General features: G+C 50.2%; 2 protein-coding genes and 1 pseudogene across 3 annotated transcripts in view; 1 reads left to right on the plus strand and 2 right to left on the minus strand.

The window, feature by feature from the left end:
- Positions 1–9,153, minus strand: part of GNPAT (glyceronephosphate O-acyltransferase) — a 25,419-nt gene extending 16,266 nt beyond the window's left edge. The window contains exons 1-2 of one of the 2 annotated variants that reach the window (XM_053912547.2): positions 8,934–9,152; positions 3,420–3,602 (exon numbers count right to left, since the gene is read on the minus strand). In XM_053912547.2, coding sequence (XP_053768522.1) covers positions 3,420–3,602; positions 8,934–9,011 — 261 coding nt within the window. In that variant the 5' untranslated portion in view covers positions 9,012–9,152. Of the gene's footprint in view, positions 1–3,419; positions 3,603–8,933 lie in introns of both variants that reach the window. The other variant, XM_071219438.1, reaches the window with a different exon arrangement.
- On the minus strand, positions 805–2,707 carry LOC139440327 (heterogeneous nuclear ribonucleoprotein D-like pseudogene; annotated as a pseudogene).
- FSAF1 (40S small subunit processome assembly factor 1) lies at positions 9,106–23,779 on the plus strand (the record flags this gene model as incomplete). Its single annotated transcript, XM_071219439.1, has 7 exons — positions 9,106–9,375; positions 11,194–11,541; positions 20,078–20,134; positions 20,943–21,038; positions 21,156–21,242; positions 21,813–21,865; positions 22,790–23,779. Coding segments are annotated over 7 exons (1,050 nt in total), but the record flags the coding sequence as incomplete, so codon positions are not given.
- Positions 23,780–23,945: the final 166 nt, after the last annotated feature.

The raw sequence follows: 23,945 nt of genomic DNA on the forward strand, positions 1-23,945 counted from the left end.
TTGCCGCTCCATCTGAGGCATTACACCCAGGAGCCAGGGCCCTAGCCCCCCGTTCAGCAGAACCTTGCGGTAGACTCTCACAGCACCTCATCTGCCCGCTCAACGCCGTTACAAGGTAGTACACAAGGTGAAGGGACAAGTCACACTGAAATACCACCCAGACTACATCAGATACAGGACACGGGTACAGAACCCCCAAACTGTCAAAGGGTAATTAGTGAACTCAACGATTCACAAGGGAAGCCTCTATTTTTTTCAAAAGATTTTATTTATTTACTTTTAGAGAGGGGAATGGAGGGAGAAGAGAGGGAAAGAAACAGCAACTGGTTGCTTCTCTCATGCCCCGAACCTGGGACCTGGCCTGCAATCCAGGCATGCGCCCAGGAATCAAACCGGTGACCTTTCAGTTTGTGGGACAATGCCCAACCCCCTGAGCCACACCAGCCAGGGCATTGCTGATTTTAATAACCTCAAACCTACTTGCCAAAATCCTTGTGTGATAATGGAACTATTTTTGATACTCTCAGACTGTAGCTCCTACCGGTTTAACAGTGCTTTCCCCTGGGCATATCTGGATTTTTTAGCAAGAGAACCATTAAAGTCGGTATTATGAATACTCAAAGGTCTTTTTAACAGATCACTGGTTAAGTTAGAAATATTTGGCAAATCATAACAAATGGCTTTCCAGGGACAGGAACAAGGCAAAATCCTTTCTATTCACAAGAGGAGCTACCGACACACTTCGTGCCGTTAAAGGGGTACTTTTCCCCAGAAGATAACCGTTAGAAGGCTCCTGGTCTACTAGAGCGCTTCCACCAGTCACAACACTACGAACAGTGCACGGCGACTTCCATGACGACGTGCCCAGATCCACAGACAGGGGCCACATTACTGAGAAGCGTGGTGAAAGCCTCGGTTCACCGGGAAGTGGGACCGGGAGCAGAGAGCACACCGAACGAGAACGGGGAGCAGGGTGGTGCCGGAGCTGGCTGTGCATGAGGACCACGGTTCCTCCTTAGAGATCAGTGCTCCTTACAAAATGAACCGTGCCTTCATTACTGCTTACTTAAAATCACACTTCGGCGGAGGTGTTTAGTATCTGACGCAGAAAAACCATCACACAAGGAAGCATTTGTTTGAGGTTTAACATGGAATCATACAAGTAAAATCTGTATAAACACAAATCCACATTGAATTGTAACACAGAAGGCAAAAGACAAAGTCAAAGCAAAGAGAACTGGCAGCAGCACCCAGTGGTGTCACGTACACTGGAAAGTCTTTTACAAGAGAACCCTCTAGGGCGACGACGACCAGTGGGCAAGGCCGTCCCGCAGGACGGGCTGCTTTAGCAATCTCCCCATTTTCTCCAGTGCCCCCCTTAGCATGGCTGGTCACTGCTTTGGTGGTTGCGCCCCCTCGAGACGCCCAGCCGCCAGCGCTCTGCTGGCCACTGCAGTCTGCACACCCATGTCCCCATCCACAGTCAGTGCCCGTGGCCACACCCAGTGCAACCGAGCCGCCATAGCCACGGCAGTTCTGATCGTCGCCCTCGGCACTGCTGTGACCTCCACGTCCTGGGTCGGCACAGTTACTACATCCTTGGTGCCGTCTTGGCCGACCTCGGCCACCAGCACCGCGCCCTCGTTGTTGCTGCCACAGCTGCCTACGCACCTCTTTGGGTCGGACAGCTCTGAGTTCACGCTTCCCAGACCCATCTACTTCCTAACAGTTTCTCTGCCGGCTCCTCATCTGTATGTGTGACAAAGCAAAAACCTCTTCACTTGTTTTGTATCCATGGGAAGCTCAGTATTTCAATCTCTCCAAAGGCTCCAAAGTATTCTTTAATTTGTTCTTCAGAAATATCTGGACTCAACCCCCGCACAAAAAACTTTTTTGGGGGGGGGGGTTCCTTTCTTTTTTTAATCCTCACCTGAGGATATCTTCATTGATCTTAGAGACAGCAAGGGAGAGAGAAACATCGATGCAAGAGAGAACTAGCGACTGGTTGCCTGCTGCACACACCCAGAGTGGGGATCAAACCGGCGACACAGGATGTGCCCTGTCCGGGAATCGAACCTGCGACCCTTTGGCACATGGGACAATGCTCCAACCTCCTGAGCCACCCCACCCAGGCAGGGGTTCCTTCCCTTTTAGAGCTCTGGCACCATCTTTGGAAGCACAAATACAAATCCTCTTGATCTTCCAGTGACAAGATCTGTTTTAATTGTGCTGTTTACAGCTTCCCCAAATCAAGATAAATATTCAGTCAAATCTTTCTTGCTTGTATCCCAGCTCCAGCCTCCAATGCACATTTCACCATCATCCTGCTGATTCTTGCTCCTGTGGCGAACCCCTCCACGTTGTTGTCCTCCTTCACGTCCTCCGTGGTGGCGGAGCTGTCGGCCAGGGGCTGCTGGCACACAGTTCAAGTTGCGGTGGCAGCAGCGGCTCAACTCTTAAATCTGTGCATTTCTCTGTTTCCACGGCTGCTCAGAAGTCTGGGAACTACAGCCCTACACAGGGATCATTGAAAGAGCATCATAAGTAGATTTCTCATGTCCATGTAGCAAAATGGGTTTCTAAAACATAAACGGATCACACGAACTCCAACTTGAAATCTTGCGATGGCTTTGCACAAAATCGAATTCCTCTACGTGGCTTACAAAGCGTTTGGGACAGAGGCCCTGCTTACCTCCCCAGTCTCCATTCTACTGTTGCCCCTTCTTTGCTTCCTTGGCCTGCTCACACTGAACCACTTTCGGCGCTGCAAGTATGCATGTTCTCCGGTCCATACGACAAGCCGGTGGCTCCCAAACTCCGCCAGACCCTGGAATCAGCTTCTTCAAAGACTGCTGAAGGTGGGCTTCCTCCCCGACATTCTGATGTGGTTTGTATGGGGCGAGATCAGTGCGCAGGAATCTTTAAAAGCTCCCAAGGAATTTTAATGTGCAGTGAGGTTTGAAAACCACGGGGGAAAGTTACTGGTATTTGCTCTGCCAGAAATACTGTTTTTCACTTACTTCACCTGGAAAACCCCTAATCATCTTCCGGGCCTCACTTTAAAAAATCCCTAACTCCCTACATAGAACCAGCTCCCCATCTAACTAGCAGGCCCGCCCAGCGGGCTCCCACCTGCGTGTCTTGTACCATAGCTGACTGTGTAAGTGTCGTCATTCCCTATCAGACTACACCCTAAGGACCAGGAACTCTGCTCAGCTTGCTCACTGCTAGGCCCCCCAGTGTCTCACAGAGAGGCTAACATGCATTGTGGCTATGGTAACCATTGGATGGATGTGCCAAATATAGCTAGACATAAAAAGATACATTAAAGAGAGCAAAATGCAGCCACAGCATCAAGAAGAGAAAGAACTTGTTGACAATGAGCACAGCTGGCTGTGGCTGAAGAGGGACTCACTCACCTGTTTAATGACATAGAACACCTCTTCAGAATTGAGGACGCTACATTTAATATCGCTGGGCTTGCACGGAATGAGTCCCTTGTACAGGAGAGGGGTGTAACACTTCATCGCGAACTTCAAGTCACTGACATGCCTCCTTTCCTCTAAAATATCTTCAAACTCATCCCACTTTTTGGGCTCCTTCTGTGGATAAGACAAATGAAAGAAAGTAACGCACATACTATAAAATAAATCGGGACAGATTCGGGCTATACTTGTACGGTTTCATTTTTACCGGAATTTTCATTCTGTGACGTGAACAGGAGCAGAGTGATCTCATGGTAGATCTTCACATACCAAGAAAAAATGCAGTTAGGGTCAGTGCACCGACACTGAACAGTCACAGCACTTTCCACCTTTATGTTTCTGACTGCTATCTTTGTAAAGCCAGCACCCTCTGGGAAAGTCAACAAAGGCAGCGAAGATGAGCCACTAAGCTGACCAATCTTAGAAGGCTCCATCAGCCACACAGATAAGCTGGTTTTGTCTGCTTCTTCCACTTAGCCTTAAAAATTAAATCAAAGCATACATTAGAAACTCAAAATCTTGTCCAATCAAATAAAACCGAATGGGTGCCAACAAAAGGAAGATTCACTCAAGGAAAAAGTCCGCATCGGCTGTGATCACTTCATCTCCTTCCAGCGCTCTGCCGTTCAGCTTCTACCCCCGCTCCTGCGACAGCTGGCTATCAGGCTGCCAGGGACTCCTGCATTGTTACTTCCTAAAAGTCTTTTTCTGATTATAAAAGTCACAAGAGTAATAACAGTTACAGCTAACACACACAGTTGCTTACTAAATGTCGGGTGCTATTCTAAGGACTTTACATCCATTAAAGAACAATCTTATTTTTACATGCTAACATGTATTTAAAAAAGGAACAGTCCTCACAACAAACCCAGGAGAGCTATGAGATAGTTCTGACCATGATCCTCATTCTACAGCAGGGAAGCCAAGGCCCAGGGAAGTGAAGCAGCCCTGCCGAGGCCCCACCCCACCGAGCACTCCCCTTGTTCCAACAGCCCGACTCTACACAGACCTGCAGCCTCCTACACAAGCCGCAATGTCTCGTGGGTCCCCACCTCTTTGTTCAAGATGTGGCTACCTCCAGGGATAACCCTCACTATCACGTATTTGAGCACGTACTGTATGCTTGGCACTGTGGTGAGTGTTGGGATTGCAGACTCAGTCTCTTTGGGGAGTAACCAGGTGTACCCTGGGTCTTTACAAACGGCCCTTCCCTGCTGTTCACCTGGAAAACGCTCAGCAGTCAACCACAGCTCCCCGTTCACCTCCTGGGTACCACTTTCCGATTCTCCCTGAACCCAGACTGAACTGGTCATCTTCTCTGTTGAGTTTTTACTGAACCTTCAATACGTTTTCATGACGGCATCTAAAACAGTCCATAAACTCGTGTTTGGTGTCCCCAAGACTGTGAACTTCTTGTCTGGGCGGGTAATGTGTCTTACACGTTTTTGTGTTCCCAGTTCCTAGTAGGAACTCCATCATTACAGAATGGAAAGGAAAGTTACTGAGCGAAGGTACTTCTGAAACCCTGCTGATGATTCCCTACCATTCACAGGCCCAAGTTCAAACTGCTGCCCATCTGGCCCTAACCTAACGTCTAATCCAGCGGTTTTTAACCCAGGTTGCATGTTAAAACAACCTGGGACACTTAAAAAATACGGATGCCCAGGCCCCCTAGAGATTCTTGATTCTTGGTCTCTGAGGGGTGCCTGGGCACCAGAACTACTTTTGAAAGTACGCCAAGTGGTTCCTACCCACAGGTTGATTATTGTAACTATCTCATATAGGCCTCTCCTCATCCACCCACACCCAGCCCACCCAGCAGGCCTCTCCTTGCACTTCCTTCTCCACCTGATGGTGACTGAGACCCACCACTACCAGGCGCAGTCCTACCGCTGGGAACACAGCCCGACCAAAATGCACCAGGGATGTGCCCCGAGGGAGCTCACTCCCTGAGGAAAGACAGCACCTTCACTCGGGCGTTCTGCCAACAGCACCAGCAGCAGCAAGCAGCCGCTGTGGGACCGTGGGAGAGCCCTGCCTCACAGCACCGGCCCCCTTCAGGGCTACACCAGAGTGCTCCCACCCCGGCGGACTTCAAGCTGCCAGTGTGACCTCACTGGACACGGAGTGGGGAGAGACGGGCCATGGCCGTGTGTACACGGGCTCTCCACCTTACAGCGTGATAAGCAGCCCTGCGCAAACTCAAAAGCACAAACAGTGAAATTTTGTAAGATAATTCGGAAGTGCTGAGATTTGAGTATATATCACTTTTGTTTTTAACAGGATTTATTGAATGGTAAATTTATACCCTAATCTTTAATTTTTTCTTTTTTCTTGAATTTATTGGGATGACGTATGTTAATAAAATTATATAGGATTCAGATATACAATTCTGTAATATAATATCTGTACACTGTATTGTGTGTTCACCACAAGTCTGGTCTCATTCCATCACCATCCCCCCCATATCTTCCTCTACCTCCCTGCACCCCCTTAATCTTTAATTTTAAATAATGGCTGTGTTTCAACCATGGGCTTACAAACTCCATGAAAATTTAAGATCGGCCTGATGGCAAGTACAAGACCACCGCAGCCACCACTGGAAAGAGAATGTAAGGACAGTGAGGTAGAATAACTAATGAGAAAGTGAGCGGAGCGCTACTTGGGATGGAGCGGTGGCTGCGTCCTCTCTGAGGAGGTGTTATTTGTGCTGGGACCTCTGTAGTAAAAAAGCCAGCAATGCTGGCAAAACACAGCAGCCACACCGACGGGGCCCCGGGCGCTCTGAGGAGAAGGCATGCCTCTGCCTGGGGGGCCACACAGGGCCAGTGTGGCTGCAGCCCTGCGAACACGCGAAGTCAAGTCAGAGGTAGCAGTCACTTGGTGATGTAGCGTCCTGTAGCACATTGTAAGGACTTGAGGTTTTTCATTCAGACCCTAACAGGAAGCGATAGTTTGGCCGGAGGGGACGCCAGGTACACCGGCGATCACCCATCCCCATTCTTCTTTTTGTTCTGGGGTCTCACTGAATGATTCCAAGCAGACCTGTGGCTTTGGACACGACCTACTGGCGGGTGGCCGGCAGCCAAATCTACACACCTAGACCAGCCCTTCCTCATCTGCTCAGCTACTGTCTCTAACTCTATTTAGATGTCTCCCAAGTCCCTTGCGAAGCATCTGGTCCATAACGTAATAATCCACCAATCAGAAATCACTAACGTCGCCTCTCACATCTCAAACAGAACACACCCCCAAGTATTACACGACCCTGACTAAGCCTGCTTTTCTCCTGCACTTCCTATCTGTGAAAGACATCATCACCCACCCAGGTGCCATGTCACAGGAGCCAGGAGCCAAATTCAGAGGCTCCCTCTTCCTCAGGCGCCACCAGCTCTCCCCTCCCTTCTCCCCAGAGTCCCAGCCACCGCCTTCCTCAGGCTGTTGTCCCTTCTCTCGGTTACTGCAAAGGCGTCCAGACCCAGCTCCATGACGGAGGCATCAGATTCCCTCCCAACCAGACCCTTTGTTTCTCATGCTCCCTCCATTCTACCCCTACCCAACCATTTGGTTCCCCCAAACATGCGAGGGGGTAGTTTTCTCACACTGATGTCTAGAGCAGCTTCCTCTCCCCCATCTCCCACTCACAGCTCAAAAACTCAGCTCAGTGTCTCTTTCCCTTCGAGTCCCCAAACAGGTCAGGGTGCTCCTTGTCATCCTCCCACAACAAACTGTACATACTTCAACCACTGCCCTTGTCCCACTTCGTTGGAGTTATCTGTTTATTTTATGATTCCCTTTGACGTCCTTGAAGGCAAGGGCTGGATCTTCAAGTTCTATACCCTGGACACTGAGAACGACAACCCAGGACACTGTAGACACCCATTGCTGGAGTGTTTGTCGCAATCAGCAGTAACTTCAGTATCTCCAATATCGTTCTCAGATTAGATAGAGCATTGCACAATCACAGTGTGGCTGAGGAAATAACCACAGCCTAAAATAGTTAAGAAACAGGTGATGAGTTAAAAACTGTGTAGTCACAAGAAGTGTGCAGCGTCAGAGTCCAAAAGCTCACGTACAACTGCCCCAGTCCTTCATGCGAGAAGGTGACAAACGTCTCATCTCATCGCAAAGAGCCACTGGTGAATGGGGAAGTAAAATACGAGCTGTTTCCTTCAGAGAGCTGCACTCAACGCACAAACCAGTCCAGGACTGAAACAGCGACCTACGGGGAGGGGAGGCAGAGCTAGAGGGCAACCCTCTTTCCCGCATTCCTGGCATTCTCCCTCTGGAGTAGCAGAGTTGGAGGGCGAGGTATTTCCTCTCCAGGACCTGGGGTGAGAAGGCCCATGAAGAGAGGGGCTAGAGAAATGGACATTTAATCGCAATTAAGAGCTCTCGACTGTGACAAACAGAAATTTCCCCTTGTTCCAAGGAATGCTGATGTCCCAATGTGAAGGTAGCCACGCTCTTTTGAAACTTTTTGTGGGGGTTTATCTTGCTTTTTCTGTTTTCCCTGTTTTGACCTTCCTACACAAATTAACATTATGTTTAAGTCAGAAGCTAACACTAACCACTTAGGAATGCAGGTAACATACCATTAAAATGCATTTTTATTTCCTTCTAAAGTAGATAAAAATTATCCAGTGGTTAAAAAAAAAAAGATCAGTTACCCCAGGATTGTGTAATCCTGAGCCCTGAGCTACAAAGCTCTCAGGAAAATTGTTAGTGACCAATAAACGTTTTGTTGGCAAAAGAAAATAAAAAAGGACTGGTTCAGGAGAGAGAGACAGGCAGACACAGAAAGACAGGTTTGGCGGTGAAAAGGGAAGCTGGACAGAGGTTAGGTGCCATTCATTGTCTTCCGAAATGACAATTCTGGGAAAAGTACAATGATAGATGGAAGGCAAAAACAGGCAACGCAAATTTCCAGAAGTTCCAAATCTTCCCAGATTAAGAAAAGACTTAAGCTGTAAAAACTCTATGCCCGCAGATGAGCCCAATACTTTTCTGCCAGGAATACGGGAGCGGCAAAAGGGCGGGGCGGGGAACCTGGGCTGGGGAGGACCCGCAGGTTCCTCAGGTTCGCCCAAAAGGCAGCCCGACACGCCCTCGTCAGAGATGCGGAGCCTCCAACTCTCATGCCTGGCTCCCGAGTCAGGCTGGGGCTTTCTGAAGGCCAGGCGCCTAGTGGAGGGAGAGAGAAGGAACGGGTGGAAGGGAATCGGAGGAACCATCACCGGTACAAACTTCTACACACACACACACACACACACACACACACACAGCGAGGCATCGTTGCCGTGGAAACCAAGTCAACCACCCAATCCCTCCTTGGGGAAGTCGGGACCCGCTCTTTGGGCCACGGATCGTGGCCCGGAGGAAATGGGACGGAGGGGAAGGAGGTCCCCTGTCGGGCCCGCCCCCGGCCTTTCTTCCCTGGGCGCTTACCGAGTAAAGGAGCGCGACAGTGCCGGGACTGGTGGAGCCGACGGAAAAACTGGAGTTAGATGGACTGGAAGAATCCATGGTGCGGCTGCAGTCCCGGGCGGGGCCTGGGATGCTTTGCTAGGCGGAGGTGGTGTGGCGGCTGGGGGCGGTTCTTCCGTGCGGGGCGGCCTGACCTCGCCTAGGGCGGTGGCACCCTCTGCGACCGCTCCGCGGGACCCCGGGCGTCGCCATCTTAACCAGGACGGAAGCCGCGCGGGGACCTGCGGCGCGCGCGCAGCCGGCGGAACCCGGAAGTGGGGGCGCAGCGCTCACGCGCCCTGGCGGGCTCAGGGTCGTCTCGCGGAGTCCGACCCCACGATGGCGCTGGAGCAGGGGCTGGGGGCCTCCTCGCCCCGCTCTTCTCGGCTCCTGGACGCAGTGCTCCAGAACCTCTACGACTTTGGTGAGTGCGGGTCTCGGCGCCCACGTGGAGAGCCGACTTGAGGAGCCGAGGGTCTGCTGTGCGCCGCGAACTGGGCAGGTCTCCGCTTTCGGGCTAAAGGTTCTTGCAAGCCCTGCTCCCCTCAGTTCGTCCGCCCTGGTGCCGTTCTGGGTGCAGGATGCACCTTCTCCGCCTGTCACCTTTCTCCTGCCCGCCGTGGTCGAGTTATTCTTTTTGAATGAAACCTCCCAGCACTTCTCTGAGAGTGGGGAGCAACGTAGTTGTCGGAAGCACCAAGGCTTTCAGACCTAATGGTGGGTGGGGGTGGGCGTGGGCGTGATGCACAAGGTTTCGGGACCTACGGGAAGCCCCCTCGCGTCGCCACTCCCCAGACCCAGCTTGACCCTCGTGCATTAGTTAGCATCCCCTTGTCACACGATGGGGCCCGCATCCTCCAGAGTGTCCCCTCGCCCAGGACTTAAGAGAACGTTTTCACATGAAGCTTTTCACAACCTTAAATTGGCCGATTTATGCTCTCCTTCTTTTATCTTGAGGGGAGGAAAGCAAAATAAAACTTGCCATTATAACTTGGCAGCCGCCTTTTCCACACTCAGAAGAACTGGCCCCGGGGAAGGAACAAGTTGTCTCTCCTTCCTGCACCACAGATAATCTTCGTAAATTTGAAGCATGATGTTGCAAAAGTCATTTTATTTTGGAGCCATTGCTGAAAATTCTAAGCTCAGTTGAACAGTAAAAGTGATATCTAAGAAGTATTGAAAACGTACCATATGCTGTATGCTTTTCGTGTATTTACTCATTTAATTTTCACAGCAGTCCACAAACTAGATTCTGTCAATCACCCCATTGTTACAAATGTAGAGACAAGCAGGAGAGATTAAAACCCTTTCTGAAGCTGCCACAGCTATCGACCTGCAGAGTCGAGGTTCAACTTGTAGGGTCTGGCTCCAGTCTCTGCGCTTGTGTTCACTTTGTACTGTGACCAGGGCATCGCTGTGCCCTTGGGAATGTAGGAGGGGACGGGAAACTCAGTTTCCGACCTTGAGAAGCTTAAAATGTAGAGGAAAAGGCTAAGCTGCAAAATCCTGGACAGTATCTGTGAACACAGGATGGAAATGAGGCTTGGAAGGCACGGGCTATTAACTGCTGATTGTTACATCCCAAACTCCAAAGTTTAGTTGGCTCTTAGTAAGTGTTTGTTGAGTGAAAGACTAAGCAAACAGAAGCAAATGTAAGTGATCAGCTGCTGTTTGGACAGCTCTTGTACTGTTTGGTGAGGGAGGAGGCCCCAAATACTTGTCCGAACCTTCCGGTGAGCGGGTCAGAATTGGAGCAGGTGAAACAAACAAAAGCTATGAGGATTTAGACAATAAAGGCATTCAAATGAAGCCTGTTGTCTTAGGTTCATTTTCATTTCACAACTGACAGAAGAGAGGAAAACTACAATCCCTGCCTGTAACCCTAGGAAGTTTTTAACAAGAAACACTAGCTGTGATTTTTAGTACCAAGCGTGAGCCGAGTAGGTTTACCAGCCTGGGGCTATTGCCACCACGACACTTTAAGAAGGACTCAGGTGAGGGCTGAATGGCTATGCTAATAGGAATCAGAACGTAACTATAGTTACCTAGGGGCAGATACTGTGCATTTGGGATTCTAGGAATTGTGCAAATGCAGCCCTCTTTGAAGAAAAATGATTAGTTTTTTTCTTTGTGTGCATTTCAGGGTGTTTCTAGCTGGGGCACATGTATACATGCATTCGCATGATTTGATATGGGTGGTAGCTAAAACCAAAAATACTTATTTTTCCTTCTTGTGTTTGAGCAAACAGGGGAGAGGGAAGATGAAGCAGGACAGAAACAAATCAGAAAGAAGAAGGAAAACAAGAGAGACGTGGAGACTCCAGTGGCCTTGGGGGCAGAGCCAGCTCCCCCACCTGGTTCTCCTGTAAGAGGCCAGAGGAAGAGCGCTTCTGCCTTCTTCTGGGAGCTCAGAGAAGAGCTGCAGGGTGCCCCTGCCGTGACCCCCACTGGTGCCCCTGCAGGGCCACAAGCCCCTTGTGCCTCTGCAGCTCCCTCTCCCCTGGACCACGGGGAACGAGTACAAGTGGTGGAATTCCACAGCAGAAATAAAAAAAGAAAACAGAAGCCGGATCAAGATGAGAACACAAAGGTAATGAGTTGGTTAGCTTATATGTAAAGGGTGAACACCCTGATATTGAAGTATTAGGTGAATGTCTCTGTAGACTACGTCAGGGGTCCTCAAGACCACCCCCAGGCTTGAGGATCTGCGAAAAGCACTCATGGTACTCAGGATTTAGCTACTGTCCCAGTTATGATTTATCACAGCAAAGGGATACAGTGTAGCATCGCCAAAGGTACCTGGGGCGACATCTGGCGGAAACTGGGAGCAGTGTGGGGGGTCCCCTCCCAGGGGAGCCACATGGGATGGGCTTCATCTCCCCAGGGGTTTACCACATCTTTCTCATGGTTTAACACACCACCCATGTAGTCTTTTTTACAGTTCAGGGAGCGCCTCATGTCCAGCTCAGCAGCATCTCCTCCTCGAAGATTATTGGTGCATTCTGTAATCATCTGCACCTTCACTTTAGGGTGCTAGGTCAGCTCTCCCACTCTTGTCCTTCCAATTCCGAGGCACTGGGAACTATCACAGGCTGGCTGGGGAACATATTCCCTCGGCCCCTAGGCCCACCAGAGCTCCCCAGCTGGCTGGCCAGGGTAGCTTACAACAAGTAGCGTTAATTACCCCAGCGTACCATATAAATATTAGGATTTTCTGTATGTACCACTGCCTTTATTTTTATTTATTTACTTTTTGCTTGCGCCAAAATACATTTTAATTTTTTTATTTTTAATATATTTTATTGATTATGCTATTACAGTTGTCCCATTTACCCCCCTTCACTCAACTCCACCCTGCACACCCCCTCCCGCCTACATTCCCCCCCTTTAGTTCATGTCCGTGGGTCATACATATACATTCTTTGTCTTCTACATTTCCTATACTATTCTTACCCTCTCCCTGTCTATTTTCTACCTACCATTTATGCTACTTATTCTGTGTACCTTTTCCCCCTCTCTTCCCCTCCCACTCCCCTGTTGATAACCCTCCATGTGATCTCCATGTCTGGGATTCTGTTCCTATTCTACTTGTTTGCGTAGTTTGTTTTTGTTTTTTTAGGTTCGGTTGTTGATAGTTGTGAGTTTGTTGTCATTTTATTGTTCATAGTTTTCATCTTCTTTTTCTTAGGTAAGTCCCTTTAACATTTCATATAATAAGGGCTTGGTGATGATGAACTCCTTGAACTTGACCTTATCTGAGAAGCACTTTATCTGCCCTTCCATTCTAAATGATAGCTTTGCTGGATACAGTAACCTTGGATGTAGGCCCTTGCCTTTCATGACTTGGAATACTTCTTTCCAGCCCCTTCTTGCCTGTAAGGTTTCTTCTGAGAAATCAGCTGACAGTCTTATGGGAACTCCTTTGTAGGTAACTGTGTCCTTTTCTCTTGCTGCTTTTAAGATTCTCTCCTCATCTTTAATATTGGGTAATGTAATTATGATATGCCTTGGTGTGTGCTTCCTTGGGTACAACTTCTTTGGGACTCCCTGAGCTTCCTGGACTTCCTGGAGGTCTATTTCCTTTGCCAGACTGAGGAAGTTCTCCTTCATTATTTGTTCAAATAAATTTTCAATTTTTTGTTCTTCCTCTTCTCCTGGCACCACTATAATTCGGATGTTGGAATGTTTCAAGATGTCCTGGAGGTTCCTAAGCCTCTCCTCATTTTTTTTGAATTCTTGTTTCTTCATTCTTTTCTGGTTGGATGTTTCTTTCTTCCTTCTGGTCCACACCGTTGATTTGAGTCCCAGTTTCCTTCCCATCACTATTGGTTCCCTGTACATTTTCCTTTGTTTCTGTTAGCATAGCCTTCATTTTTTCATCTAATTTGTGACCAAATTAAACCAATTCTGTGAGCTTCCTGATTACCAGTGTTTTGAACTGTGCATCTGATAGGTTGGCTATCTCTTCATTGCTTAGTTGTATTTTTTTCTGGAGCTTTGATCTGTTCTTTCATTGGGGCCATTTTTTTGTCCTGGTGCACCTGTTACATAAAGGGGCAGAGCCTTAGGTATTCACTGGGGCCGGGTAACACTGGTCGCTGCTCTGTGACAATGTACGGAGGGGAGGGGCCGAGAGGGAGCAATGGCGCCCACTCTGCTCTCTGATTTTCAGTCACTGCCCCACTACCCACAATCAAATTGGGCCCCTCTGGTGCTGGTTCCCGAGTGGGTGGGCTTGTGCACACCCCAGGCCCCTGTGGGTCTCTCCAACGAACTCCCCTGTGAGGCTGGGAGTTTCTCCTGCTGCCACCTCAACCCCCACGGGTGTTTTCACTCAGAGGTTTGAGGCTTTATTTCCCTGAGCTGGAGCCCTGGGCTGCGTGGTGTGTCACCTGGTCCACCAGCTGCAGCCTTGCCCACCCCGCTCCACAATCTGCCACCTTGCTGGGTCCACCAGCCGCCATTTTGCCACGAGTCCTCTCTGCCCGGGGCCCGACTCCGCCCCTCCTACCGGTCTGGGTGAGTGTTTCTTCTTTATCTCCTTGGTTGTTGGACTTCCATACAGTTAGATTTTCTGTCAGTTCTGGTTATTTTTTGTTTTTGAATTGTCGTTGCCCTTCTTTTGGTTGTGCGAGGGGGCACAGTATGTCTACCTACGCCTCCATCTTGGCCGGAAGTCTCCACTGCCTTTATTTAAAAAAAAAAAAAAAAATTATTGATTGATTTGAGAGAGAGACCAGCCTGTGGTTCCACTTACTGATGCGTTCATTGGCCGACTCTTGTGTGTGCCCCGACCAGGGGCTGAACCACAACCGTGGTGCATCAGGGTGGTACTCTAGCCAGCTGAGCTGCCCGGCCGGGGTGTGTTCCACTGCTTTGCCCTGTGATTCTGCATTTGGAGAACTTAGCTACCCTTGTTCCCTCGAAGTCTAGATCTTCAGTGTCCTGTTACGCTCACTTGTGTTTCTCCTTCTGGAATGGAAAGTGTTCTTTTCAATAGAAAGGACAGATGTTGGCATCGAGTGAGTCTGCATTTCCCTGTCTCTTAATAACGGCACCTCTGCAGGAGGCTGTTGAACAGTCTTTTCTTCCTGCCCCCGACGGGCCCTTTTTCAGTGTAGTTGGCTTTGGTTGGGGACCTCGGCTCCTTCTACATTTTGGACTTCCTAACATTAGTGAAAGCTTCCAGTCATCCTCAGCGCTCTGCTCTTTTCCCCTTTTTAAAACTTAAACTCCGAACATGTGAATGTGTCTGGCTAAGGGGACATCGTGTGGACTCAGGAAAAACCATATATGCACGTAAAAAGGCTTTAGCATGCGGGCATTGCACCGTGTAAATAGGTCCAGGTGAGCACAGTGCTAGTTACTATGTCGTATCCTGGGTGTAGGGAATGCCAGGTAAAGAATAATCAGTCAGTTGGGGTGATTAGGACATATAATGCTAAAAATTTTTTGTAAAGATTTTATTTATTTATTTTTAGAGAGGGGAGGAGGGAGAGAGAAAGAGAGGGAGAGAAACATTGGCCCGCAACCCGGGTATGCGCCCCAACTGGGAGCTTGAACCGGCAACCCTTGGGTTCACAGGCAGGCACACCATCCACTGAGCCACTCCAGCCAGGGCATAATGCTAAGTTTTTATAACATGGTAAAACATCGTGTGCCCTGGCTCTCTAAAAGCTTACACGTTATTATGGGACAGTCCAAACGGATACAGAATCAGCAAATATATACGGTCAAACAATGGTAGCCTCCATTGATCAATGACGAACTCAGCTGGTCATGTTGGAAGAGTACTCGAGGGCAGAAGAGATATTGGCCAGTTGGGCAGCAGTCCAGCCTGGCCCCAGGAAGTGACCTTTCCCAGACCTTGGGCTTGTGCTGTCAGTACTGTGGTTCAGCTGCACTGTGTCCTGAAGCGGGTTTTCATGGGCCGATGTGAGGCATGATACACATTCATTTGGTCTTTGTCCCCATTCTGGCACAGAACTCGCCAAGCCCTGGGGCTTCCTGGGGGATGAGCGTGATGAAGGTGTCTTTCACGGGAGTGAGTTGATTTGGGGAAGCATCTGAGGGTGGCAGCTGGTTGCTTGGAGAACCAGCCCTGTGATTGGAGGTTTGGGATTTTCAGTGCTACTGCCCTTACCTCCGGGGAGCAGGGAGGGGCCAGAGAGTGAGTTCAGTCACCAGCAGCTGGTGCTTTAATCCATCTTGCCTCTGCGATGAAGCCTCCGTAAAACCCCAAGGACGGGGCTCCGGGAGCTTCTAGGTGGGTGGGCATGTGGAGGCACAGGGAGGGGGTGCGTGGCAGCCCCGCACCCTTTCCCCGGGTCTCGCACCCCTTCCCCGGGTCTCGCCCTGTGCTTCTCTTCCATCTGGCTCTTCTGAGTTTCATCCTTTTACAGCAGAGCAGGGAGCTGGTGAGTAAATAGGTTTCCTGAGTTCTGTGAGTCGCCTTAGCAAATTAATTGAACCCCAGAAGGGGGTTGTGGGAATCTCCGAATTCTAGCCAGCTGGTCAGAAGGACAGGTGACAACCTGGACTTGGGCGATTGCCATCTGAAGTGGAGGGTGGTCTTGTGGGGCTGAGCAATTGAGTTGAATTGTAGCTCACCCAGCCTATTGGGTGTGTGGAGAAACCTCCCCCGGGATGTCGGGATTGGTGCCCAGAACTCCTTTCAGTGGGTTTATTTGGGAGCTCGGCCACCATTTATTTAACATTTTCCCCTGCCAACCAACGAGTGAATTTCTTAGTCATGTCCCATTTAATTAGTTTTTTTTCACTCCTCACCCGAGGACCTGTTTTTTATTGATCCTAGAGAGAGAGACACGTATGTGAGAAACATTGGTCCGTTGCCTCCCATACACACCCCGCCCGGGTATTGAACCCACAGCCTAGGTGTGTGCCCCGCCCGGGTACCGAACCCGCAGCCTGGGTAAGTGCCCTGCCTGGGTATTGAACCCACAACCCTTTTGGTGTACAGGAAGATGCTCCGACCAGCTGAGTCATCCGGCCAGGGTGTCATGTCCCATCTGTAGAGTGGTGACTGCCAAAGTAGTGTGACAGGACTAGTAGGTAAGAGATCGCTTATCTGCTCATTCATTTATTTCACAAATAATTGCGTGCCTACTGTTTGCCAGGCCCAGGAGAGAGCAGTGAACTGGATACAGTCCTTTGCTCTCATGGTGCATCAGGCAGCCCCCAGGAAAATGAATAATGTGCTTTAACAGAGTTGGAAATGCCCTGAAGGAAAGACTCAGGGCCCCTTGAGTCACAGGCAGAACCGCCTCAGGTCAGTCTGAGGAGGTGGCATCAGGCAGGCTGCTGTTCAGGGTGCTTGTGGGAGGAGCCAGAAGCTGGCGGACAGGAGGGAGTAGGACAGAAGGGAGAGTGACAGTGAGGCCTTCAGACTTAGTTTCAGGAACATGAAATGCCACCAAAAAGTTTTAAGCAAGGGCATGGGGGGATTTATACTTTGGCAAGGTCACTCTGGCCCCTGCAAGGGAAATGGTACAGGTCCACTCTCACAAGAGCGGGAGGGGCCATCAGGACTGTGTTGCCGTGGGCCAGGCCGGTGGGGCGGCCTGGGCTTGGCGTGGAGGACGGGCCCACTCTCTGATGGGCACTGCAGCGCTGCCAGTGAGGAAAAAAACCCTGCGCGCTTCAGAAAGAGCCACGTGTGGTTTGCAGTAACCCAAGTGTTGTTTGGCCCTTAGGCACATGCCTTATAAGTGCCATTCCTCCACCCTGACGTCCGGGCCATCTTGACAAAGGTCATTCCCTCCCCCGGTCACGAACCTTATCTTCTTCTGTGGCCTGCGCAGAAGAGGGATAAGAAAGATGTAATAGAAGTAGTGGGGCCGTGCGCTGAGACCAGATGGGACTCTCGGCTCCCCAGCCTGGGCTGAGGTCCACATAGACCGCCTCTGAGCGTGTGACGGGTTGCTAATAATCATCAGTATTTACTGGGTGCTTCCTGTGTGCTGAAAGTAATTATAATATTGATTAATTCATTATCTTACTGAAGCCTCACAATTCCTGGGGCCTCTCTTCATTTTAAACGCTCTGCATGCATTTAAACAGTAACCCCCAGTCTCACATCTACAGCTCTAAAAGCCCAGAGCTTTGGAAATCACAACTTAGTTTTTTGATTGTTTGTTTGTTGTAAGTTTAGTACAGATTTCTTTGGCAGCAAAATCTGACCTGGACTGACATGAGGCTTCAGAATTATTTTCGTTTGTTCCGTTTGGCATGAATACTCGTAGGTGCCACACAAATATGAATGTGCTTAATTATGGGTGGTTGTCTGGGCCCCCCTGGGCCCCCTGGAGCCTTCAGAACATTCGCAGTCTTACCTTCTCCAGGTGTAAAGACTTCTGAGTTGTGCGGGGGTCCCAGATGCAGGGTTGTGGATGTGAAGTGAGGACCAGAGGCCAGGTTCGGGTGGAGGCCTTCTGCCTTCTGCCTTAGAAGCTGTGCGCCCACTGCGCCATGGGGCAGAATGCAGGTTGGGCTAGGCTCTTGTCCAGGGCCTTCGCTGACAAAAGGACTTTGTCCCAAGTCATTGCCCCAGGGTCCTGCTGCCCTCATACTCTGTGTATTACCTGGATCGCTCCCCAGGACTCTACCCTGAGGTGCTCCCTCCTCCAGCGGCACCCCTGTCCTTCAGTAGACCCAGTGTCAGATAACGTGTTGAGAAGAAAGCGATCTGGTTGAAGTAATTTAGACTCAACACAATTCGTCAAAAGTTTATCAAGACAGAAGTGAAACCAGTGAGTCACTGAGGCGGAAGTAGGAAGAGTGCGTGGCGCACGCCGAGTGCAACCCCGGAGCAACCCCAGAGCGCACACACTCAGACGTAGCAGGAGTCTCGGGGGTGTGGTCCTGGAGCAGCTCAGCGAGTGTGGAGGCAGTGACTTTACTCTTCGCAGTGACTGGTGGCAGCGTTCGGGTCTCCTTAGATGGAAGGGATGGTTAGTGGTTATCTCATAGTAATTTGGGGGGCGAATTTTTCACTTAAGGTTTTCAAAGGCAAAAGCAAGGAGTGACCCAGGTCAAGTTAGCCTCGCTTGTCCTGCAAAATGAGCCACGTTAAGCGTGGCTCGTGTTACTCAACTGGTTTTGTCTGCTCAGGGAGTCTTCAAGTCTGATCTCTATTTGTTTCATTTTAACAGATGTGAATACATTTCTCAGTATCCCTAGAACCACTTGAATTTTAAAAACAGTGTTTATTTACACAGCTATCTCTAGCTGAACAGAAGTTGGACAGGGTAACTAATGGAATAGGAAAGATGTCTTAACTTCAAAGTCCGCGCAGAATTTTTCCAGCTGCGGGAGAGGAAATAAGCCTTTCTGGGGTCGGTACACAGAAGTACCCCACACAGCAGCCCCTGGGCTCCTCCCGGGTCTCAGTGAAGGCACCTGATTCTGGGAACTGTGTGAGTCTGAACACGTTGGGAGCATAACAAAAGCGTGGTGATGTGGGCAGTGTGTCTGTGGGCCTGACGGCCCAGAGCTCGGCCGTGTGCCGAGCATGGCACACGCCCTCCGTGTGGGACCCTGTAAGCCAGCACCAGGCACGTCCACAGCTGGGGTCCACGTGACAGCGGGCCAGCCGTGCTGCGAGGTCACCGGGAGCCGGTTGGCTCCTCGTCGGTGGATTAGTGGGTACCAAGAGCGCCGGTCAGGTCTTCCTGTTCACCGGGCCTGTGCTGCACCCTCATGACATTTTATCCGATATTGTTGTAACAGTCCCTGAGAGGTTAGTGCAGGGTCCTCGTGGAGACAGAGGCCACGGTCTGTAACTGACACCCACACCCACCACACAGTGACAGACAGGATAAGCTGAGGTACGACTCCCGCTTGCAGAGGGAGAACGAGCAGACACCTGGGCTGCAGGGCGCCTGCCAGCGAGGTGGGAGGCGGGGGCCCTCCCCCAACTGCTCTGCGCCAGCACAGCCCACCCCGCTGAGCGGACGGGCAGGACCGCCTTTCCAGCGCTCTGCTGCCTTTTCCCTCTGCTTCCTGTCGTCCAGATTGGGGTGGGGTTGAGTCGGGACCTCTGTCGCTGGCTGGGTTCATCAGTACAGTTTCCTGGTCAGTTCTGTGGGGTGGAAGCCACAGCCAGAGGACATCCTGATGTAAAGAGTCACGTATTTTGAAAGCTTGTCCTATCGTCTTCTATTGGGAATTATAAACCAAATCTCCACCAGGGCTGAGTCTTGTTAGCCATTAGAATGGGCAGGAGAGAAGAAGAAAGAGAGAATTATTTAGGTATAAGCTTTTTACCCTCTAACATCCCTGCTCACTCAGTTACCCTTTTTGGAACCCCCCACCAAACAGGTACGGACGGTATGTGAGATACAGACGTTGGTCTCGCTCCCCACCTTTTCTTTTCTCTGAGTTTCTCTTCTGTCCTTTCTTAAGCCTTGAGACCTTAACATCGTTTCTGCGTTTTTCTTCCACTAGATGGTAGTTGGGAACGTGTGCTCCGAGCTTGCACTTTTGTTTGGTGTTTGGGCACCGGGGCCAGTGCCAAGGCTGTCCACAGCCCGGCCGTGCAGTTGGTGGTAGACACTGTAATGACGTAGCGACCAAGGATCTTAATGAGAAATTGTTTTCCTTTTCAGACCAAAACTAGTATCCTTGAGAAAGTCGTGAACATACAAGAATTTAACTTAGAAAAGGTATGTGTTTGCAATTGTTACTTTTTCGATCTTTGTACTGCCAGAAGAGACGAATAAGTTACCATGTCCAAGGGTTGGGGGATGGTGAGGTAATCACTACGTTCACTTACCTGAATGTCATGCGGTCATTTGGAACCCGGTGGTTTTGTGACCGCAGCACCAGCGACCCGGTGGTAAGTAGGACACACAGGGATGCATGTAACCTGTGAGTGTAACTAGGTTTTTAAAATGCGTGAGGAAAAAGGAGATAATTTAACTGCTAGGAGTGGATATTGGTGACTTCTCTCCTTTCTACAATCTCTCTTTAAAGAAAAACCACAGCTCTGTGTCTAAAGCTGTGACAAATGGTCTCTAAGTGTGAGTAGGTATGTTTGGAGAGGTGCTTTTAAGTTAAAGGTGTGGCCCCCGTGGGCAGCAGCCCTTTTGGAGAGCGTGAGGGGTGCCGCAGGCTCCGCATTTACTCCTGGCTCTGTCACTGACGAGGGCAAAGAGAATGCTTTGCTTCGGCGGTCCGAACGAAAGCCGGGAGCGGCGCTGTGAGGGGGTGGTCGGCTGGGGCAGACCTCACACAGCCCCTTAAACCACCGTCACTGGGCTCTCGCTGGCTGCAGCCACTGCAAGGTGTGGGAGTACTTGACGCACAGCCGTCAGCCGTCGTGTCTGAAACGCACCACCGCTGGGCGTGGATTTCCCCTGCGGCGTTTTTGGAGCTCACTCGGGTCTGATTCTGCCCTGTGCCTGCAGGCTCGGCTGGAGGTGCACCGGTTTTTGGAGTGCACTCGGGTCTGATTCTGCCCTGTGCCTGCAGGCTCGGCTGGAGGTGCACCGGTTTGGGATCACGGGCTATGGAAAAGGAAAGGAGCGAGTCCTGGAGCGGGAACGCGCGGTTATGCTGGGCGCTCAGGTGAGGGGCCGCGCAGCCTGCTGTCCCCAGACAGGGCACGGCAAGCCAGGGCAAGGGACAGTGGGACATGTGTGCAAAATGAAAATTACAATGTGTGTCCCTTTTCTTTCATTTCAGCCTCCCAAAAAGAGTTATGTGAATTACAAGGTTCTGCAGGAGCAGATCAAAGAAAAGCAGGCAGCAAAGGCAGGAGAAAAGAGAATGGTAGGTGTAATGGCCTCTTCTTCATTAAAACTGGAGCAGACAGATGGCTGCAGTTTGTCGCAGTGGAGCGCTGGGCTTGGCTGCCTGGAAAGATCTAGAGTACCTATGTATGATCCAGATCTCTCCACTTACTCGGGTCAGCAGCATTTTACAGTACCAGCCAAGTCCTCTGGCGCGTGTGCACGAACAGTCGGCTTACGGTAACCGCTCCTGTTCAGGTCCCGCCAGCCACTTTGGTCAGTGGCCAAGTCGGTCCCTTTGTTTGTATTGTATGTTATGCGGTGCACAAGGGCTGATGAAGCCCCAAGTGGGGGGAGCGGGATGGATATTAGACTCCCTTTCGTCTGAGACAGAGACTGGACATTTCTACAGTCAGTCCTCTCTGGAACGGCCTTTCACATTCTTGAACAGGTTTTAGGATGAAATTTTGAGTCTGTTATTTTAATAGGTCTACTCAAAAAATATTAAAATAAATAGTATCTTAGTGGCTTTTGATCACAGACCTCTTGCCTTTTTTCGAATCTCCATATCCATTACTGATGCATATGTTACCTTAAATTCTGAAATCAGGCCCGGGACACAGATATTTTCAAGAAGAAGAGGAGGAAAGGGCAGGAAGACAGGTGAGTGGCCCCGTTAGATGCTAGGGCGGAGTGGTATGGATAAACCTGTTGGTCAGTTCTGAGAGTGGACGCCTTGAGCGAATGCGGTGTCTCCAGCCTGCTGGCGTGCTTCACTGTCCTGTCGCCTCGTCAAGCCCTCCAAGGGGGCGACAGGATTCAGTGCATTGCCCCAAGCCCTCCAAGGGGGCGACAGGATTCAGTGCATTGCCCAACGCCAAACACCGACCCCCGAACTGAGTTGGGAGCCTTCTCCAGGCTCCTGTTCTCAGAGACCAGAGACAAAAGTGACCAGTGGAGATGCTGAGACTGAATTTCCAGCAAGAGATGCGAGTTCCCTGCTGGTGCACCTGACGGTGCCTCTGGGCCTGCGGCACCTCCCCTCCGACACGCTGCACAAGGCGGGCGCCGCGATTTCAGTAACGGAACGTCGATTCTGTTCCTTAAGCGTGTCTGTTGGCTTTTATTCCAGTGCCTCTTCCCCCGCCTTGAGGTACTGTTTCATAATTGACTCCTTCTGTCTTGACCGTTTTCTCGGACTCCTGGTGAGCATGCACATGTCATCAGCTGGTCACTTGCTCTGGCCACAGACATGTGTCTTTGAGGGCCCCTGGGTGCCAGGCACGCAGGCCTCTTGGGTGTCAGGGATGGACTGGGATGTCAGGGTAAGGAGGTGACATCTGAGGGGAGAACTGAGTGAAGAGGAGTGGCCAGCCTGAAAAGATCTGGTAGCAGAACCTTCCACAAAGAAGAAGCCAGTGCAAAGGCCCCGAGGCAGGAGCCTGTGGCGTTTCAGGGACCCCGGGGAGGTCACGGCAGGTGGCTGGGGGGGGCGGCACTTTGCAGGAGCAGACCATGGTGGTCCGGTTAGAGGGGCTGCAATCCTTTAAAAGCTTCACTAGTACCTTCCTCTCCCTTTCAATGTAGGAAATCCAAAAAGAAGAACTCGGCTCCCAGTATTCTGTCAAATGGACGGGTCGGACAGGTTGGGAAATTCAAAAATGGGACATTGATTCTGAGCCAAGTTGACATCAGGAAAATAAATTCTTCCCGAGGGGCCAAGTGAAGTGGCCTGGGAGCCGGAGAGAGGACGGGGAGTGCTGCTGTGCTACAGCGGGCCGAGCGGGGCTCCAGGCTCCTCCTCACTTCCTGTTTCACAGACTGCTTTGTAGGGAAAAAGTCAATAGGAGTGATAGAACTGCGGGCTGCTGAAGCGTCTGTGTGATAACCATGCTGGGCCAACCACACACAGTGTGAACATAAAGTAACCTGTTGGAAAGAATGTTTAATTTTCTTCGGTGAGGTTCACTTGAGCTCCGTTTTCACCGATGTTTACGTGTTTGCACATAATAAGATTTTTCAAAAATACTGATTTGCAAGTGCTAATAATTGGCTTTAAACTACCATTTAATTTTCGAGAAGCGGTTTACTATATCATGGAAGAACTAAGAATGATACCGTTTGTCAGTTATTTGGGGGAAAAGCAGTCACAGTTCTCAAAACCCGCCTCACAAGCAGTCGTGTAAATAAGATGCAACTTGCGTGGCAGGTGCGATGGTGACTGTTACACAGCACACGACAGAGGAGTTTGACTCCGCCCGAGTACCTGCGCTGGAGCGAATGTTACCTCCTTCAAAGGCATCACCTGGGGCAGCCAAACGTGAATTTTTTAATGACATCACCTGTGCCAAGACTGCCTGGAACTTTCAAAGCTTATGGTACATTTAAAGTGTTCAGTGCTAGTAATCCATTTTGGATTTTTTTTTTAGTCCCCTAAAAGTCATATCCAAACCTAACAAAGTTTTGGTTGAGACAGAGGGGTATAAATGGCTTTTTTATGTGACTTGCAAGTTGACTCTGAAGGCCCTGCCAGGTGAGCTCCAAAAATGTTTTGAATTAAAGCAAAATTGGAATTAGTGCTTTACTTCCCAGGTCTGTTTTGAAAGGCAGTGTTGATCGGGATATATATTTTGGTGGTTCCTGAAAAATAATTACTTGAAAAGGTGTAGAAGATCCCAAGTGGGACAAAGCAGTAGGAACGTCCTCAGGAGCCAGAAACGACCTCTGCTGTCAGAGCTGGTGC

The sequence above is a fragment of the Desmodus rotundus genome, chromosome 10 (genome assembly GCF_022682495.2).
Source record: "Desmodus rotundus isolate HL8 chromosome 10, HLdesRot8A.1, whole genome shotgun sequence".
Lineage (NCBI taxonomy): Eukaryota > Metazoa > Chordata > Mammalia > Chiroptera > Phyllostomidae > Desmodus > Desmodus rotundus.